General features: G+C 40.5%; 1 protein-coding gene across 1 annotated transcript; it reads left to right on the forward strand.

Moving 5' to 3' along the window:
- The first annotated feature begins 22 nt into the window (after positions 1-22).
- On the forward strand, positions 23-11,492 carry trir (telomerase RNA component interacting RNase). The gene is made up of 3 exons (XM_041177115.1): positions 23-337; positions 6,842-6,919; positions 8,151-11,492. The coding sequence occupies exons 1-3, from the start codon at positions 56-58 to the stop codon at positions 8,256-8,258; spliced, it is 468 nt and encodes a 155-aa protein (XP_041033049.1). The 5' UTR covers positions 23-55; the 3' UTR covers positions 8,259-11,492.
- Positions 11,493-12,837: the final 1,345 nt, after the last annotated feature.

Genomic DNA, 12,837 nt, shown 5'->3' on the forward strand with positions numbered 1-12,837 from the left:
GAGATTTGTTGAGGTGGCTATCTCCCAGAAGCCTCGGCGGCTTCTGTTCCCCAAGATGGCGGACAGGCGGAGGAGCCGCGAAGTTTCTGGAAGCTCCGAGGCGGGCGACGCGGACGGTGGCGGCGGCTCGGAGAGCAAAGGGGTGAACGCCTTCGCCAACGATGGTAGCTTCATGGCGCTTTTCAAGAAGAAGATGGAAGAGCAGAAGCTGAGGAGTGAAGGGGGAGCCGCGCCGAGCGGCGGGGATATAGACAATGGAGGCAAGAGGAGTGTGGCCGCTGGCCAGGAGCAAAGTAATGAGGCCCAGAGCGACAGGAAGAAAAGCGTGCTGAATATTGTAAGAGCGAGAGATTTTGCTCTCAATTTGCCTCCTGGTTAATGAGCAGGGCTGGGAAATTGGAAGATGCTGTTAGTTCATTCCCCCTCTTCACCCCCCCTCCCCCCAACCCACCACCACCACCACCCCCCCAAAAACAGTTATCCACTATCTTGCCTGAATTTACATTTTGATTCCTTCATTCATCAATTGTAGAAGCAATACAGCTCCTTTTATATAAAAAAAGCAAAAATGCAGTTTCACGTGATCGCCAGAGCATTTTAAATCCAGCCCTGAATTTTTCTTTCAAAGCAAAAATCTCAGCCAAAGGTTTGTAAGCCTGAAATAAAAGTCACAAATGCTGGAAATACAGGGTCAGTCAGCACCTGGAAGGATAAAGGTGTGATGCTCCTCTGGACTGATGGATTGGCATGGTGCCAGCTGTTGCTCAGTGGGTAGTGCTCTTGCCTCCTGAGTCAGGAGCTTGGGACTTTGAGCCCTACTTCAGAGACTTGAGCAAGTATTCCAGGCTGATACCTCAGTGCTACACTGTCTTCCAGATAAATATTAAACCTTGCATTTAGTGGGTAAGGAGAGGCAATATAAATGAAGTGCTCTTAATTTTTATAGAGATACAGGAATAGTAAAAACTGGTGATTCACATGCACGCATCTTTGAAGGTGACAGGACAAGATGAAGCTGTTTTTAAAAAGCGTAGTTGGCCCTGGGCTTTATAAATAGAGACATGGAGTGCACAAATGTAGAAATTTTGAAGTTACTGGTATGACCTCAGCTTGGAATGTCATCTCCAATTCTGGGCACCACACAGTGGCAATGATGCCAAAAATAAAGGTTTATAACACATACATACAAATATTCTTTTCCCCTTGAGCTGCTGGTTGACGTGTGCATTTCCAGCATGTTTTGTTTTTTGATATCAATGTTTAAATTGTCTTGACATACTCCCATTCAATGGGGACCTTTTCTAATGGGTTCTCATAAAATTTTCAATTGTTCTTTCCTCTTTGTCGGACTGAGTTTACAGAGAATTGTTCTGTTTGAGGAACATTTTCGCAGCGGGAGCAGGAACTGTCTCACTAAAGTTAAAAATTGTTGGTCATTTTTAAATATGACCTTGTTTTCTAAAGCAAACACATTTCTCTATTGGTTTCTTCTCTTGCTATGGATGCTAAGACTTCTGCAATCTATCATTAAGTTTAAACTTTATCATCCTTAAAGTTGCAGTGTAAATACAGAGTTACTGAACTTGGAGAACTTAAATAGGAGCTGGAGTAGACCACTTTCTCCTTCAAATCTGCTCCGCCATTCAACAAGTTTATGCCTGACCTACTTGAGCTCTGCCTTTCTGAGCTATCTGCACATCTCTTGATTGATTTGGTACCCAAAAATTCATCGGATTCCTGTCGTGAATAAATTCAACGATGGAGCATCCACAACCCTCTGGTGTAGAGAACTCCAAAGATTCACAGCCCTTTTGAGTGAAGAAAATTCTCATTTAATCCCTAAATGGTTGACTGCTTGCTATGAGACCACCATCTTAGCATCTACCCTGTTATCATAAGAACAGGAGTCTCTTGAGCCTGTTCCACCGTTTAGTTATATCAAGGCTAATCTGAACCCCAGCTCCATTTCCCTTCCTTTGCTCCATATCCCTCGATACACTTGCCTAACAAAAATCTCTCACTCCATTTCAATTAACCTGGCATCCATTTCCTTTTATTGGAGTGAGACGGGCTTCCACTATCCTTTGTGTGAAAGAAATGCTCCCTGACTTCATGCCTAAATGGTCTAGCTCTGATTTTAAGATTGTGTCCTCTTTGCCTGGATTTCCGCAATGGAGGAAATAGTTTCTGTATCTATTGAATCTCATTTAAAACCCTAGATTAGATTACCCATCAATTTTCACGGAAATACAAGCCAAGTTCATACAATTGGTCTACCTTCTAAGCACCACTTCCTCAGTTCTGAATTCCAGCTCCCTTAAGATAAAAGCCAAAGTGTTATTGGCCTTTCTATTTTTTTTGTACCTGTGCACCAGTGACTAGTGTACATGGGTGCCTAAATCCCATTGTCCCTCCACAGCACTACTCTCACCATTAAGAAACGCTGTGAGTGAGGCTCCATTTAGGAGGAATGTAACGCCATTGCTGTGTCAAATTGTCCTTAGGTACTTACTGTAGGGCTGTCTCTGAGTACATGTCCCAATCTCCCTGGCCCCACAACTTATTAAAGCTACTTGGTATTTTAAATATTTAGAAAATGTGGACACATCCTGCCTGTATCCTATATAAAACATTTAAACTATAATTACTGTTAGAGAAGCTTGTAAGCACACTGTTTTCTGATGCTTCTGGTACGACTGTCATTATGATTAGAGTGAGAATGTAACACAGTTCCACATTTGGAGTACCTTAGTTGCAAATCTGAAAATTCCCTTTTATGCTGTTTGTCAGACTTTTCCTCCATTTCTTTCATTTTTTGATCAAAAATGGTTAATCACTCTTGTTATAGAAGTGCATGTTTGACATAACTAGCATTCTGTTTAACATGACCCCATAGTTTCAATAGAAGTCTACACATGGCTTCCTAAAATTTCTCTTTTTCTGTAGAAAGTACTTTTTTGTTAGTGGCCCAATGGATTGAATGATTTTCATCTTTGAGGCCTGGGTTCAAATCTGGCCCACACTGACAGGGTAAAAGCCTCTCCTGCCTGCTGGATGTTTAGGATCCTATGGGAAATGATTTAGAGCAGTCTCAATCCAGTTCCAAAAAGCACTACTTGGCAATCTGGCTCTGAAAGGCTAGTGTACGAAATGAAAAGATGTCATAACCTGTGCCATAGAATATCTTTGGACATTTGAACTGAATAGATTGATACAGACTAAAGAGAGCTTTATTCTTCAAGTATCTGTAATGCCTGATCTGGTATGGCTCGATGCCGACTCCAGCAATTTCTCAGTAATATTTTTTAATACAATAATTCAAAAGTTGTTACAAAAATACTAAGTAATGTATGTTTCCCTGCAAACTTCTACATCCCTGTCAGCATGCTGGTGGAGGGGTGGGGTAGGATGGAGAAAAGTAAAATAACTTGGATGGGCATAGCTTCAATTAAGAGTGTTTGCCCTGTTTTGTTTTGGACTAAGTTCAGGCTACAATGCCCAGTTTACACAGCACAGTTTAACTTCAGCTTGGGGGGTCACAGCCACTTTGCACTGATGTTAGCCTAATGTAAATGCAGCTCTTTTTTTCCTTCACTTTCTTTCACACTGGCAGTGTCACACCCTGGCCATTCGTTGACTTTGGGAGTGAACAACAGTATCACAGTTGATTGAGGAACAAATAAGAATGGATATTAGTTTCTGGAGCAGGTGGAGTGTCATCAATTAAAGATTAAAAGTCACTGGAAATCACGTATAAGAAGACTTTTTTTCATATTTCTCATGGGATGTGGATGTCGCTGGCTAGGCCTGCATTTATTACCTATCCCTAATTGCCATTGAACTTCCACAGCCTGTGATGTAGGTACACTTATTTGGAGGGGAGTTCCAGGATTTTGACCCAGTGGCTGTGAAGAAACGGTGATTATAGTTCCAGTTTTGTCCCAATTCTGGTTCTGTTGAGACTGCTGGTGTATGTGAGGGAATGACTTTTGTAATTTCAGTTCTTACAGCTACCCTTTTGGTTGCTGGCAAGATTCTATGTCTTTATTAAGATTTTAAATCTTGGGTCAAAAGATTCCTTCAAAGGTTTACCTGGAGTAGAACTGTATACATTCAGGCTGTTAACTATTGTATTATATCCCAGGAATTTCGGCTTAAATTACGATGTTGGACGATTCATCTTCAGAGCATAAAACTATTTTTAAGGTTTTCAGAAGCAGACTTCTCTTCTGGAATAAACACTCAATGTTGCATTAGTTTGCATTGTGGGAGAGCAACATAGAGGTACTAGCCCCAGGTGTTTACATAAATAAACCTGTCTCTCTTATCCCAGCTACCAAATCATACAACTACTAGAAGACATTTCAGATCAGAAAGATAAACAAATATTGCTAGATCTGGCTGTGTATGCTTTCAATTCTATATTTTACAAAAAAAATTAAAACCAGAAAATTACTGCTGGTACCTAGTTCAGAAAGATAGCAATATGTTAGTGTCTCAGTCCCCTTATATATTTTACAGTTTCAAGAAGCTGTCATGCCTTAATATGAATGTTGGACTTATTTTGGGGCTGTTATCTGTTAGCTTAGCCAGGTGATGTGATGTATGAAACCATATGACTTTTGTTTCTGAGCAGCAACACATCATTGCTCTGTTCATAAAAAGTGCATTTAATGGGACGAGATGATCTAATAGTATTTGGTTTGTTTTGTCCACACTAATTACAAGAAAACAGGATTAAATTTAGTTATTGAAAATGTGATCTTAATTAACTCAAAATATTACACTGTGTTCATGATGTCAGCTAGACAGAGACCAAATACTTATTACATAGACTTAAAATAAGTTTGGGAATGTATCTGATAATTCTTCTGCAGGTATCTAATGTAAAGATTATACTAAAGCCTGGTGCATTGTAGCTATCCATGAGGCAGTTGGCTTCTATGGTATTCATGAGGATACAAAACAAGGGAATAGTTCTTGTTAAAATAGTAACAGCCAGGCTTATAATTGTTGCAGCCCTATAATGTGAGGACTTGGGCAGCTTTATTTCCCAATGGAAATGTTACTGGTGCTGTATATGATAGTGAAGCAGTGATTCAATGTTGCATTTGATCTACAAATCCTTGATGCTAACTGAGTCTTCAGCAGATTGCAAAACAGGTTTAAAGTGTTTTACCAAGCATGGCTTCAATTAGTTGGTCTTATCCATTACTTTCTAAATATTAGTGCTTTCCTTGGGTAAAGTGAAGTACAGTCCTGTTAAAAAGTAAATGAAAATCTGAAATAAAAGCTGGGAATGACCAGCAGCTCAGTTAGCATCTGGAGAAGAAAGTTTTTATTATTAATTCAGGGTGTACCCTTCATCTGAGCTGCATTGGTGTCTTATAAAGTGGAACTTTTGACTCCTTATTGAATTCCTTTCTGACATGAGCATCTAGTCATGCAAGACATGCAGAGTTTTGTTTTCAAATATTTGGTCACATTGACATCTGACTCATCGGTTAGAGGTAGCTCGACCCATTATTAATAATCATTCAGACCTCATTGCTGTGTTCTAGCGTGTTGGCAGAGCAGAGGCTTTTCTGCTGCTAGTTATTCTGCAGCCTTTATTTCAAGCCCTGAAACTGGTGAGCAGTCAGGGTGTGATCGTTGTAGTACAGACCTGCCACTGATATTATGTGCTGTGATCTAAACACAGCACGCTCCAGGCCATGCTTCCCATTTATAACTTTTGAGCGTGGATTTGAAATTAGCTCTGACTTTCAAAGCATTTGGGATTGTTTTGAACAGAAGCTCCTGAGATCACTCTTGGAGGAAAAGAAAAATGACCATTCTGTGATCATTTTTGTTACAAGGTTAGCAAAATTAAAAACTAGTGCACCTACATATGGAATTTGGTGATCAGTCCGCTTGATCGATGACCATATTCTTGATTTTACATTTTCATCAGGGGTCCCCAGCTGAATAAATGGAGCTGCAATGGTGCAGAATCCAAGAGGTATCAGTTTGTAAACTCACTGAGTCAAACATGCAGATCCTCGGGTTGAAGTATTTTGAACCTGCTTGTTAGTGGGAAATTGCAGTCGGAAATTCCATAAGTAATGGCCACAAAGCATAGCAGTGGCAGAAAAGCCTTTTAAACTCTGCACGAGTGAATTTAGTTCCACTTGCACTGAGTGTCAGAAGAGGTGTGCAATGTAATTATGTGCATCTGTACTGAAGTAAACTTAAGATTTTTTTCTAAAGTTGAAAGAACTTATCCAATAGAAAAGCTTTGAGTGGCTGTAAAGCTGTTAAACCCCCTTTCTGTTTAATTCCGTGTTTCTAGGTTAAGATTCTTTTAGAAGAGAAGATTCAAAACCATCTGATTTACAGCATTGCTTATTCATAATTATGTATGTAGGTAATGCCACTAGATCTGTTTTCACTCTTATCTCTGAGAAATATTTAAAATTGCAACGCAAAATTCAATTTGCAACCTAGCTCTTGTTGCAAGAAAACTGTTAGTGATATCTTGATGAGTTTGCAAATATTCACACTAAGTCTCTGGCTAATTCAGTACCGAAAAGATTTAAAGAGCTATTGGTGGTTTATAAAATGATAACACCCACACTGTCACTTTTGCCTTATAGGGGAGTATAAGGAATGGCCTACCTCCGCTCACAGTAGCTTGTGTACTGTATGTTAGAAGTGCATTGAGACGTTGACGTGGGAGATGCATTCTGTTGTGGAATGAGGTCTAATTTCAGGATCCCTGTTTTATTACATAGTGGGCAGCATTGACATTGCAGCTCCAAGCGCTCGTGTAATGGTTGCAGTCTTCTGTCCCTTACCCCAGGTGGGAAAGCGGCGAGGTGGGGCAAAGCTAGCCCTCAAGACGGGAATGGTAGCCAAGAAACACAAGGCTGAAGAAGAGGTAAGGTGATACTTTCTGTGCAGTCTACCCTGAATTGTCTCAAACTGTGCGTGCATGTACTGCTTTGTGTGTTCATAAAGCATTTGACTGTAATCATGTCAATGGAAGCCGGCTAGTCTCTTCCAACACGTTATCACTTAAAAGGAGACACAGTCTCCGTGCAGCCTCTGAGGCTGCCCTGTCGCTAAATTTTATGGTCGTTAAGCTGTCCGCAATCCTTGTACTCGTTTGCTTAAATATTTTCACTTTATAGAATGATGCAACACAAGAGAGACTATTTGCCCATTGTGCCTGTGTTGGTTCTTTGGTAGAGCTATCCAGCTAGACTCACTATTTGCTTTTTCCCTATAGCCCAGCAACACTTTTCCCTTGAAGTAGTTACCCAACTCCCCTCAGAAAGATGTATTGAATCTGCTTCCACTAGCCCTGCAAGTAGTGCATTCCAAATCATTGTAATTTGCTGTGATTTTTTGAAAGGTTTTCTCATGTCACCCCTAGTTCTTTTGCTAATCTCCTTAAATATTTTCCTGGTTCTCCTTCCAGTGGTAACAATTTCTCTTATTTACTCTTATCAAAACAATTAATCATTTTGAACATTTCTATTGAATGTCCTCTTAACCTTTTCTAAGAAAAATCCAACTTCTGCAGTCTGTGCACATAATTGAAGTCCCTCAGTCCAGGTTATCATTTTAATGACCCTCTTCTGCAGTCTCCTTAAGGCTTTGACATCCCCCCCTAAAATCCAGTGCCCAGAATTAAACACAATCCTTGTTTGTCTGTTCTTCAGTATACTATTGAACCTTAATAAAGTTTTTAAGTATTAAAAGTATTTCAACATTTTTGAACTGGTGAATACTTGTTTTCTGTTTCCTAATCTCAGCCAAGGATTATTGCTGTTAGCCTGGTCACCACTGGCTGAGGGCAGATCAACTATTGGTGCTCCACTAACAAATACCTTTGGGTCTTCCCAAGGTAGGCTTGGGAATGCCTTCTTGGATGAGGTACCAAAGACCATGACTGTAGCAAGTCAGTGCCTTCAGGAAAACAGGGAAAACAAAATCAAAACAGTTTGGTCTGTTCAAACAGCCAACAAATTCCTTCTGGCATTGCACCTGGTTTAGAATCCTGAACCCCAGTCTATAGTACTATAAGTTCAGTCCTGCAGTTGCCTCAGTGCAGCTTCTGTTAAACTCCCAGTTCAATCTATCTTTTTTTCCCATTCTCTTTTCAGGCTGAGGCGCGTGGAGGAGATGCGTGGGCCAAATACATGGCAGAGGTGAAGAAATACAAAGCACATCAGTGCAGCGACGACGACAAAACTCGGCCTCTTGTTAAATAGCCGTATTTGCGTGCTCATGCAGCCAAGAACTGTATTATATTTTACAATCGTTAAGATCAAGTCCTCCACCCATTGCCCTCACTGTACAGCCAGTATGAGAATTTTTTTCTTTTGACCGCCTGAAATACATATTTATTTGGATTTGTGGTTTGAAAACAACACTTGCAAACAAAAATCCAATGCATTGTTTAATTTTCAATATTGAAATCCTGTCCACGTTCAAAGGGTGATTTATAGTGTACAGTTTCTGTAGAGTTATATCCCACATCCTGTTTTCAACATAGAACCTGGTAGCCAGGCACTTTTCATCTTTATTTTTTATAACATGCACGATATAGCTCCAATTGTCAGTAAAAAAGAACTCCATGCATATTTGCTCTTTTGTGCCTCCAGTTATTAGCTACAAAATCGTAGCCAATTTTGAAACTTGTATCCAATATTGTACATTCTGCTGGCCTCTTGGCATGTGTTGGCCGAGCTGGCTAAAACATAGGGAGCAGCTAGCTTGATCTCTGGCTGGTCAGATGCCTCCCAACATTTCAGTGTTGGGAGGATCCCAGTGCCTGACTGGTGCTGGTGAGGTATTTGTTTTTGATCAGAAGTATTACATTACTAGCATTAAGAACCGAACTGTAAGAGGCACAGTAGTAGGACTTGTTTCTAGTGGTCTTTTGGCTACAGCACTAATGCTGGAGACCAATGATTTGAATCGTAGCCTTGACTGGCCTGAGCTTCTTCCTTGGGATGAGTCTATCCAGAGGGACAAAGCTGCAAATGTGACCACTGCTGTACCTCTTGAGTGGGTTTTCTGATGGGACAGCCAACAAGTGGCTCAATGAGTGGGATTGCCCCAACAGAAAGTGGGAATGGGCAGTGTGGATGCAGGTGGCTAAAGTGAGCACAGAAAATGGGACCGGACTAGGAAATGTTTCTCAAGTTCTTAAAACTACCTCAAATGTATTCAGTGGAACATTATGACAAAGTTCTTGTTGCAACCTACCCAGCTAGGTTTTAACCTTGTTGGTATTGCTTATCTTCCAGCAGTGCTAGCGAGAGACACCCCGCTTTTTGTCTAATGCTTGAATTTTCCTTTCCCATTAGTGACCACTAAGCCTGTGTGGGTGGCAACATCCACAGCCTACTGGACGCTGGAATGGTCTATATGACCGCTTAAGTCAAGATAGAATGAGTTGGTTCAAAACTGTTAAAGATTTATCAGAGCAGTGAAAAGAGCACCTCTTCCTCAGATTACAGAGAGGTGAAATGGGGAAAGCAGAAGAGTTGATTCGGTAGAACCCCTGGGCAATGGTAGTGGCTGCATACTGCTGACAGTAGTCGGGATGAAGAGGGAAGAACTAGAAGCTCGACGCTGGCTGTATCTTACAAATTGCAAAGCAGGCGGCTATACGGTTCCTGTCTTTTTTTCAGTCAGGCAGAGCTCTCACTTTAGCCTGAAGTGTAGTTCAAACTGCAGGTTCATGCTGGATCTCCATAGGACTGTTACTGCAAACACCTGACTTATATAGGATTTATCTGTAATATCAGTTACACTTATAGACATTTGGATGTGGAATGAAATGGATCTTAAATGGGACAAAAATAGATAAAATAGAATAGAACTAGATTGTAGAATATTAGATGTTTCCTTGAATTTAACAAATTAGTAATTTTGACTGATATTTAAATTTCCCCTCTTTGAATTGTCCCCCTCCCAGTTCAGTCTTTCTGGGTGTGCCTTTGTTTATCCCAGATCTTCACCACCCTTTCTGGCCAATTGCTTGCAGATGTGAGGTATTCCCAGGCACAGTGTAACCCACCTGATATTTTTTCTACTAGTTCATTTAGTTTGGGGGAGGGACTGACTGATTTGGAGATTGAGTTGTCATTCACCTTTTCTCTCCAATGTGCTGTTTAAGGATCTGACATTAGAAGCAGACTCTCCCCTGATAACTCGATGGGACTGAGCCATCAAAGCCAGAAAGTTCATTCTGGTCTATGCTTTATTAGGTGATTTCAGATGTACAGTATTGTTTGGTACATGGGGCTGGGAAGCTGAAAAATCATCTAGGGCTCCTGCTTCTGATCGCTGTCTTAACTGCCTCCACTGAGAGATGCACACATTTGGGTGTTTACTGAGAGTGTTAGCAATACCTCTCATGGTCAAGTAGCCAGGGTTTGCTGTATGCATTCACATGAAGAATGACCACTTGGATGATATCTTGTTATGATGATATGTCTTGCTAGTGTTTCTAGAAACCTGCCACTACAGGAGTTGGCACTCTCTGGATGGAAGGCAGACCGAAGAAACACTAACAACTTTGTTTTAAAAGCTAAGTTTTTTTGTTTTCAATCTTAACTTGAAATAAAGGGACCAAAAAGTACCCACTATCAAATGAAACCATGTCATTCACCCCCTAAATAGTTCAGTGATGAATAGCTGAGCAATGTCATGAATCCTGTGGCTTTGCTGAATTAGCTCTTCATGGCCAGGTTAGAGCACTACAGTTCCCTTCAGCTCTTCCTGTGTTAGGGAGGAGGAAATTTGGCACTTTTCCCATTCCTGTTTTGTATGTATGGGGTTCAGATATAATATGATGCATTGGTAGTTGAATAGTCTGCTCCTTGCTATCCAGACTGGTTTGTGAATAGCAATTTGGGAGAGTTACTGGAGGGTGTCAAAATCCAATGGAATTAAAACCCAAATTTTCAACACCTTGAGTGTCAGTCTTTTAACTCAATGGGTGACACTTTCACCTGAGTCAAGTTGTAGGCTAAAGCATCTCTCAAGGTACTTGAGCACACAACTGCACAGAATTCAGTTTAGATCGAAGAACTGCTGCACTGTCAGAGGTGCCATTTTTTGAGTGAGACGTTAAATGTCTACTCGCGTGAGTGTGTCGGATCCCAAGGCACTTGTAAAGGAAGAGCAGGGGAGCTCTGATGTGCTGTCCAACTCTTAATCTGTTTTTTGTGTTGGTTTGGGTTATTTGATCAGTTATCTCTTGTGTAGAAGGGCTTTACAGTTTGCAAATTCGCTATGAATCGATTTTGAATGTTCTGAGGCTAAAGGCGCTATGTAAGTTCATGTGGGAGAAGAGAAAAAGCTTTTTTTTATAAACATTGTGTGTGGGATTGGAATTGAATCTGAACTTCCTGATTATGTGCAAACAGCAGTAGTTAATTGAATTGAATCAATGAGGGGTTCTGGAAGTTTGTAATAAATGGACAAATCTGTGACTGGCTTGGCCATGCTGTACACCCTGAGGATACATTGTTTCCCATTGCTCCTTATGCATGGATATTTAGGCCAAAACTTGGATGAACTGATTCTCAATCTCTTGACAGCTTTAACAATTGGACCTTTTAGCTTTGGCGGGTAAGGTGGTGAGACAAATGTAAAATATATCATGGAAACACCAGCCACAGAATAAATTCAAACCTTCCTTTATCCAGAATCAATGCCGTTTTACCCAAGTGAAATCTGAGCAAGCCATTGGCTGTGAAGAATTTAGACTGTCATTCACACTCACTGACTAATTTGAATTTTGGGTAACTTGGGATTTCATTTGGTGCTGGTATTCCAATCTGATGATAGATAATTAAAGATCACTTTTCCCTTGTAATTCACAGACATAAGTGTGGTTTTCTCCACCACTCCCTCCTTGCCCCGGAACATTTTGGCATTCCTGAACATTTACTTCTAGAATGTAACAGTTTAACTTAGCTCAACATCGCTGCCAACTCTTCAGTATTCAGTGTCACTGCACGGCCATAAAAGATCTTTAACCAAGTTTTGGGGAGGTGTGGGGAAAAAGGAACGTTCTGGAACGCCGTCATTTGGTTTTGAGTAAAGGCAGTACCCGGTTCATTCATTTGGCTATTGAACTTTTGCTGATATTTAAGCGTTTGCCTTTTAAAATCCAGTACTTGCCTACAATTTACAAAACAGCTGATGGTTGTGTCACATAACCATTGGTGTACATGTCTAGTATCTAATGTATCAGTGACATTTTGCAGTGCCATGCTATATGTTTTGCATGCAAAGCAGTCTTAAAAAATAAAAAAAAAAGCCAGTCACAATGCCGGATTCTTCTGCCTGGAAATCCGAAATTCACAAGCACTTTCCAATCTGCAACGTCCCCTCACCACTGCACAAACTTTGACTTGTAGCTGTTTATATTTAACGAATAACTGGTACTTTTGGATGTTTTACGTGCAGCATTGGACCACCAACTAAATTAACGCTTAACGTGAATTCATTTAATGATGTTAGCTAATTTGATGCTGGAATTTACATTTGATGCACAAAAATACCTTTCTGCAAAAAGATGAACAATGACTTAATAGAATAGACTTTTCCCTCCCCCTACGCGGTATATTGAGCTTTCAATGAGCACTGCCTTGTGCCACATATAAATCTGCCACAGTGCTTTTAAACTTGTGACAGTACTGCACAGTTGGTTTCAATAGTATGGATCACAATTTGCACTTTCATGAATCTAATTTCATTTGTTTTGGAGTGGTGCACTCCCTGTTGCATGATAAGTGTGCCAACGGTTGTGTTTTTGATGAGTAATGA

Source organism: Carcharodon carcharias, chromosome 30 (genome assembly GCF_017639515.1).
Source record: "Carcharodon carcharias isolate sCarCar2 chromosome 30, sCarCar2.pri, whole genome shotgun sequence".
In the NCBI taxonomy this organism is placed as follows: Eukaryota; Metazoa; Chordata; class Chondrichthyes; order Lamniformes; family Lamnidae; genus Carcharodon; species Carcharodon carcharias.

What these genes read in the sequence shown, in the direction of transcription:
- trir (XM_041177115.1), top strand. Translation starts at nt 56, where the DNA reads ATGGCGGACAGGCGGAGGAGCCGCGAAGTTTCTGGAAGCTCCGAGGCG. An exon ending in AGAAAAGCGTGCTGAATATT is followed by an intron (nt 338 to 6,841) that starts GTAAGAGCGAGA and finishes CCCTTACCCCAG; the next exon opens with GTGGGAAAGCGGCGAGGTGG. An exon ending in AACACAAGGCTGAAGAAGAG is followed by an intron (nt 6,920 to 8,150) that starts GTAAGGTGATAC and finishes TTCTCTTTTCAG; the next exon opens with GCTGAGGCGCGTGGAGGAGA.